Source organism: Macrobrachium nipponense, chromosome 42, assembly GCF_015104395.2.
Source record: "Macrobrachium nipponense isolate FS-2020 chromosome 42, ASM1510439v2, whole genome shotgun sequence".
In the NCBI taxonomy this organism is placed as follows: Eukaryota; Metazoa; Arthropoda; class Malacostraca; order Decapoda; family Palaemonidae; genus Macrobrachium; species Macrobrachium nipponense.
Genome location: NC_061103.1, coordinates 15,064,118 through 15,071,993, shown reverse-complemented (window position 1 = coordinate 15,071,993; position 7,876 = coordinate 15,064,118). Strand labels below are relative to the sequence as shown.

At 41.8% G+C, this 7,876-nt stretch overlaps 1 protein-coding gene across 1 annotated transcript; it reads left to right on the top strand.

The window, feature by feature from the left end:
* Window positions 1-299: 299 nt before the first annotated feature.
* On the top strand, window positions 300-1,970 carry LOC135213276 (uncharacterized). Its single transcript, XM_064247256.1, has one exon. The coding sequence runs from the start codon at window positions 300-302 to the stop codon at window positions 1,968-1,970; it is 1,671 nt and encodes a 556-aa protein (XP_064103326.1).
* The last annotated feature ends 5,906 nt before the right edge of the window (window positions 1,971-7,876 follow it).

Here is a 7,876-nt window from a genome sequence, read left to right as displayed (position 1 = left end):
CAAGAAGCAATGGTCTCCTCCGGAAAGGGACCCCAACAGCAAAATTCTTCTCTCTCAAGAAGTAAGGGAGTCCCTGGAGTGGTGGATGGTTCCTTCCCACCTCCAAGGGGGCATCTCTCTGTCCAAGAACCCCAGAGATTTTTCTCTTCACAGATGCATCAAAAGAAGGGTGGGGGGCGCACCTGACGGAGGAAGAAGTGAGCTGCCTGTGGTCAGAAGAAGAGAGCAGCAGCTCACATCAATGTCTTTGAATTGAAGGCAGTCTTCCTCTCCCTTCAGCACTTCCTGTCTCAACTCCAATGGAAAACGGTGGGCCTAATGTTGGACAACTACACGGTGGTGGCATATCTAAACAAACAGGGGGGCAGTGTCTCACTGGATCTCTGTTGCCTGGCAGTACAAATCCAGGAGTTAGCAGAGGAAATGGACATCACCCTCAAAGCAAGATATATTCCGGGCAAGAAAAATGTTTGGGCGGACCATCTGAGCAGGAGGGGACAGATAATCAACACAGAATGGTCCCTCCATCAAGAAGTAGCAGATGGCCTGATAAAGAGGTGGGGCTCTCCTTAGATAGACCTCTCTGCCACCGCATGGAACAGGAAGCTGCCAGTGTTCTTCTCCCCACTCCCAGACCTGCAGGCAGCGGGAGAGGATGCCCTCCTGCAGGATTGGAAGAACCTGGACGCTTATGCCTTCCCGCCTTTCCCCCTCCTCCAGAAGATCTTTCAGAAGATTCGCTACTCACAGAACCTACGAGTAACCTTAGTTGCTCCTTGATGGCCGGAAGCCCCATGGTTCCCAGAAGTGCTAGATCTCCAGTTGGAGGACCCGGTAAGCCTACCAGACAGAGTGGATCTTCTCTCCCAACCCAACAACGGACGCCTACACCCAAATCCGTCAGCCCTCCGCTTACACGGGTTCAGACTGTCATCAAAATCCTCCTTGGTAGAGGTTTTTCCAGACAGTTAGCTGAGGACATGGCCAATCCTGTGAAACCATCCTCAGGCAGATTGTACCAGGGAAAGTGGCGACTGTTTCAGGATTGGTGTCAAGATAAAGGCATTGCCCCAGACGAGGCCACCATCCCTCAACTAGCGTGTTTTTTCCACCACCTCAGAAAGGATAAACAACTATCCATATCGGCAGTGGAGGGTTATAGAGCGGCTTTGAATAAAGTATTCTCGTTGAAAGGCATGGACCTCGCTGCATCTCCAGAAATTTTGTTGCTCTTCAAGCACTTTAGGAAGACCTGTCCCCCGAGAGAGCTACGGACTCCCCACTGGGATGTGGCCTTAGTCCTGAAATCCTTGAGAGGTCCTCCCTATGAGCCCTTACATTCAGCTTCCTTGAAGAACCTCACCTTGAAGACCCTTTTCCTCTTAGCCCTGGCATCTTCGAAGAGGGTCAGCGAACTTCATGCACTGTCCTACGAAGTGTCACACACCAGGCGTTGGAGGGAGATGGGGTTCTCGTTTGTCCCTGGCTTTGTAGCCAAGACTCAAGACCCATCCAAGCCAGATGAGATGTTTTCCTCTTTTACCATTCCTTCCTTGGGAGATTTTACCGGCTTTGATAAAGAGGAACTGATTCTATGCCCGGTCAGAGCCATGAAAGCCTACCTCAAGAGGACTAGACAGTTCAGACCAGCTATCAAGTGGCTGTTCGTGGCCACGGGCAAGCATCCGAAAGAGGTGGCTAAGAATACCATCTCCTTCTGGATCAGACAAGTTATAAGAAGGGCCTACGAAAACAAGGAAGTACCAATGCCGAAGGTGAGGGCTCACGAAGTTAGGGGCATAGGCTCCTCTATGCTCTTCAGGAAGAACCTCTCAGTGAGTCAGGTATTGAGAGCAGGCACCTGGAAGACAAAAACCACCTTCACCTCCTCCTACCTACAAGAAGTTACATTCAAATCTCTGGAGGTGTTCTCTCTGGGCCCCATTGTCGCAGCCCAAGAGATCCTCTAGGCATATCGGTCACCCGCACTGCGTACCTCAATTTGAAAATACACACTCTCTCCTGGCAATTCCCGCCTAAGTCTGGCCGAATGTAAGGGGTATGAGTGAGTTCCCTGGTAGTATTCTACGTATGACTATACTGTTCATGACACGACTTGGCCACTACTGACTTACCTGGAGAGTAGAATGATGGCTAAGAATCTTTCAGGAACAGCTCTCAGAGTGAGTATTAGTACCATAGGTTAGGACAACAGCCGGATCCCCTTGGGTTCTCCCCCATTGAATCCTTACCGTATAAAGTGTCAAGAGGATAAGCGGGTGTGGGTTAACTTCAGGTCGCGTAAAGTTATTGACTGCTCTTCAAGGGGTGCGTTCATGTCACTCGCCTTCCCATCCTCAGTTCGAGTCTCCTTTTGTTAGACAACCAACGGTTTGTACTTAGTCGGAACAAAAGTAATTTTGTCGAAAAATTATTTTTTCCTATATAAAAACCTAGGTTGTCTAACGAATTAATGGCCCTCCTCATCCACCCCTCATTGAGTTATGGACCCCCTTTGAAGAGTGTGTTTTTAGACTAAGTAGTCTAAGGGCTCAAAGAATGGTATCACAACGACCTACCCAAGCTGGCCCGGGCTCACCCAGCGCAGTTACCCCAGACCCAGGGACAGCGATTAAAGTTTGAACTCTTTGTATGCGGTAGTGGCGGCGCGTTCCCGCGGATATCCTTTTGTTAGACAACCTAGGTTTGTACATAGGAAAAAATAATTTTTCGACAAAATTACTTGTTCTAGGTAATATTTTTGGCATGTTAAAGCCTAACGGTTAAAGACCTTATTAAGGTTAGCCTATAAATCTAGCAAGCTTTGTCCCCAGGTTCCCCTCGGGTTCTTGTACAAGGGCTGAACATGTCTTACTGTTTTAAGGTTACTGTAGCTTAAATATACTTGTTTTAGTAATTTTAAGTTTTCGAAAATATAAACAGTGTATTATTGGTGAACGTTTAGTATTACACCCAACACATTCTTGATATATATTGCATGATTTTAGTGTTTCTCATTTACATTGTTAATATGCATTGAAAGTCGTCGGAAATCATAGGTTAGGTTATATACTAGTTCCCAAGAAGTATAGTTATATGGCTTTTTGATACCATTTTTCATATTTAAATTCTTGGCAAGCATTTTTCAATGTCTAGGTTTTTTGTCATTTCTTAGTAGCAGTTTTTAGCCTGTTATGTTTCAATATGTAGGTATTTAACCTATTTCCATAGGATATTTTTGCTAATTTCTGAGTTACCCTTCAACTACCAAGTGTTCATTTTAATAATGATTTTTCGCCTCTTAATATTTCATTTTCTAATTGAATGAGTTTGAAGATATGGGAGAGCTCCTGTTATAATTACATTTACATATGTATATACAGCTACAGATCTATACTCGGTTTTTTTCCATCTGTCCATCCGCCTGTGGTGTTTGCGCATGGTAACACTGCGTCCCGGGCTTTAAATAATATCCTATTTCGAATAATAACGGTGTAATTCGCATACAGTAAATTAAAACTTTTCAAGTTGTAAATTATTAAAACACTTCAGTTGCAAATGTATACCCAGATATCCTTTATTTACCTAAAACTTACACACAGCATAACTATTTTAAAGCCTGGGATGTAGTGTTACCATGAGCGACCACCACAGGCGGATGGACCGATGGAGAAAAAAACAGTATAGTGATCACCACATTCTTTGACTACTTAAATATTACATATCACTTTGGCCTTTTGAATAAACTATCTTACAAAAGCAAACCATGACTGTAATAGCAGAATACAGAATATAATGCTCATGTAATTTATCAACTTAAAAGAGGAAAGTTACGAAAAAGCAGCAATTAAGGACTACTGGATGGCGCTAAAAGACTCCATTTGGACTCAGGAATATGGAAATGCACAACCACTGGTATAATTCCACATGTAGCAGAGAGGACATGGGACAAAGAAATCTCTCTCTACTTACAACCAGCAGCAGCTTTCAATTACGAATGTGGCAGACTTGTTCAAGTACGTATGAGTGGAAATTGGCACTCCAAAACAATGAGTAGTTCCAAAATTATACGCCGGCTGTAGAATGAGCAAGGTATCCTTCAGAGAGCTCCACTGAAGCTTCAAAAAACGAGCAATTTAAATAGGCCTGGTACCAGAAAAAAAAAAAAAAAAAAAAAAACCGTCAAATGACCCATTGTGGTGAGATGAGAGCCATGGGCAATGAATCCACAAAATTTGTACAAAAAGCACTCCATCTGCGTAAGGGGACAAGTTAGATTTTTTGACCTGACAAGCAAACTTCGCCTGACTAAATCCAAACCAGAGAACAAAAGGACTTAAAAACAAAGTTTTGTCCTTAATTTCACATAAAATGGAGACATTGCAGAGTGAGGAGAGAATCTTCCAGATAAAGGTAAGTATTCAGTCTTCTTTGAATAAATTCACTGTTGAAAACAATACTATGCCGTATTTATTTTTTATGATTAAGAGCCACAATTCTATATAATTGTGATAAATATATATAATTAGTCACTTAAATTAATGGTTTTCTGTGGAAAAAAAACTACTGAGAGCTATTCATCTGTCCGTCCGCACTTTTTTGGTCCGTCCTCAGATGTTAAATACTACTGAGGCTAGAAGGATGAAAATTGGCACATTGATCATCTACCCTCCAATCATCAAACATACCAAATTACAGTCCTCTAGCCTCAGTAGTTTTTAATTTCAGGTTAAATTCACATCCACTCGTGCGTCTGGCACCGTTATAGATGCCAACTACACTGAGCACCATCGGGCCGTGGCTGTGAGTTTCATACAGCAGTATGCGCTCCACATAAAAACTCGAAGTTCGAGAGGGTTCTCTACAAGGATTTCTCAATGTTTCTTGACCTTTTGAAACTCAAGACTGAACAGTTCAACCTCATGCAAAGATCAATCCTCAGTTGAAAAACAGGGGCACGATGATGCCATCTCTTAATTTCCTTGTGCAGGGTAGAAACGTTGACGATATTTTCTGCATCTATAAATCCTTTTGTTTGCTGCAGAATCTCTGTCCGAAAACAAATACGGTAACCAATTTGATTTGAATAAAGCTTTTATGGACAGATTTCTTTAAAGCCGTATGCATAGTCCACAACCCATTCCAGAAAAATAGAGCGCGCGCGTGAGAGAGAGAGAGAGAGAGAATGTAATCACATATTTAGCGAATGTAATTGTTTCTTAATGAATGACAAATTTATTTTCCTCATTTATTTTCTTAAATGTGGCCACTATTCTTTTATGTGAGTGAGCAGCCAAGCCAGGTCATTACTCCAGTATTTACGTGGAAAACTATCAAGGGATTAACACCAAAATTATGAATCTTGTTAAATATAGTCTAATACATACATATGTGTATATACATATATGTATATAAGTATATATATATGTGTGCGCGTGTGTGTGTGTGTGTGAAAAATGTTACAGCCACGAAGGAAAACTAACACTGAAGATGCTAAGTACCTTCGTCTTATTACCAAGACATAGTGACAGCAACTAAAGATATACAGAAGCAAGGGCCCATATAAATGGTGGGTAGGCAGGCCCTTGCTTCTGTATATCTATAGTTGCTGTGACCATGTTTCGGTAATAAGACGAAGTACTTAGCTTTCCTCGAGTAATGAAAAATGGTGTTTTAATTCCATATATTTGTGCTTTTTGCTCCGGTTTTTCTCCGACGATAATTATTTCAATTTTCCTTACTGGCTACCATCCCCAGCTCGCCAGTAGTCGCTGCTATCGATCTTTTTCTCAAAGAGGTTTGCAACTTAGCCCGTTAACCTTTCACCTGCAAAGTTCAAAATGATCTACGGGCTGCTTTATGAGCAAGAGCCCGTGCTGGCATAAGGCCAGCTTAATCAAAAACTATGAAAATGAGGTATAAATAGCCCACTCACTGAGAGACGCGGTTGTTCTACGGTTGAAAAACACACGTGCGTGATCATATGAATGTTACTTCGACGCAGACCTGTATATCATTTCAGTAATACTTAAGTGTCGTCTGCAACACGTGACTTCAGGGAATTCTTTAACTACGCCAGAAGTAGTGGTTAATAAGTCGTTTAGGACTGACTGGATGACTTTAAATGCTCATTAATCGGGAAAATATCGCTTACGATATGATACTCCAGTAAACCAGCTAAAGGACACATATCCAGATGCTACAAGGGAAACTGGCACCAAGAAAATAAACATCAGAAGTGCATTCCAGGATGATATTCTCAAGCCTCTGAGGAGATATCGCTGCACTGAACTCTGAGATCCTCATAAGAACTCCCTCCCAGTCACTATGGTCTGTCCAGAATGTCATGAAGAGTAGGTTTCCGACGTTGCCACTTTGCGCCAATTTCATTCATTAAATCTCACTTGAGGCGAAAAACCTGTAGATTTGGCATACACACTGCCACATCTCTGTCTCAAGTCAGGAAGGTTAAGTAGCTTATCACTTTAGTTCTGATACCCAAGCGTGACGGTTTAAGATGGAAGGCTCCCCACGGCAGCAATTAAGTGCTCAGACACGAGAAGTCATATTCAATGTCCACGAGTACTTCAAAAGGGAGAAAGAAAAAACTTATGCATGGTTTTGACTAGGCAGTACAACGTACAATGGATGCAACTAAGCAATGCATTAGTACGATATCGCATTTGTAAGGAAGGAAAAGACAGCTTGGAAGCAAATGAAGATCCCGTTTTTAATGTTAATTAAAGGAAAAGACCACCAACTGTAGCCAACATCGATGGATTTGATCAGTGTTTTACGAAGGACAGTTCTCGGTTATTACGTCAAAAAGGAAATTCCAACGCTGGATAGCATTCTACTTGAAGTAAAAGAAAATATTGGATTTAGTGGAAGCAGAGAATCTTTACGTAAGATACTTAAAGAAATTGGATTTAAATACGGAAGAGTTAACGGGAGGAAATTTCTACTGGAGAGATATTGCAAGTGCCAGGACCAAGTTCCTACGTGAAATGAAAAATATTAGGGGTACAGGAAATAAGTGTTATATTTCTGGATGAATCCTGGATTAATCAGAATGATACAGTCACCAAGTGTTGGATGGATGAAAGTTCGACAGCAGCAACTGGAATAAACCCACCAAGCGGGAAAGGGAGTAGAATGATCATTTTGCATGCTGGATCAGAGCAAGGATTCGTGCTAAATACACAGTTGGTATTCCAAGCAAAGAACGACGGTGACTATCACCACCAAATGAATCACATTGTATTCGAAGAAAGGTTCCGAGAGCAGCTCATACCCAATATATCACGACAGTCCGTTATAATTATGGACAACGCATCATACCATTCAGTGCAAAGTGACAGACCTCCTACCATGGCAAGCACAAAGGGAGCGATCCAAGACTGGTTAAGAAATAAAGGTGAAAATCCCCCAGAATATCTGACAGTGTGAATTGCTTGAAATGGTGAAAGCAGTGAAACATGTAAATGCTCCAAAATATGTCATCGACAAGAGCTTTGGAAGAAGGCCACAAGGCTGCCACCTTATCACTGCCATTATAGTGCAATTGAACTCATTTGGGCGCAGGTTGAGAACTATGTAGCCAAAAGGAATACATTTAAAATGGCAGATCTAACATCTTTGCTGCAAGAGGCACTATCATGCGTGACAGCAGAAGATTAGAAAAATGCCGTTAATCATGTTGAGAACATTATAAAAGAGAGAATGATATTGCTGTGAATCGTTTGTTTATTCATTTTTTATAGAAGTAACTTCATCTGATGAATAGTACAGTACGCATTAATGCTGAAAAACACTGAAGATTATCTTGATTTAATATAACGAAAACTTCTGTGTTATGTTGTTGTTTAGTTTTATC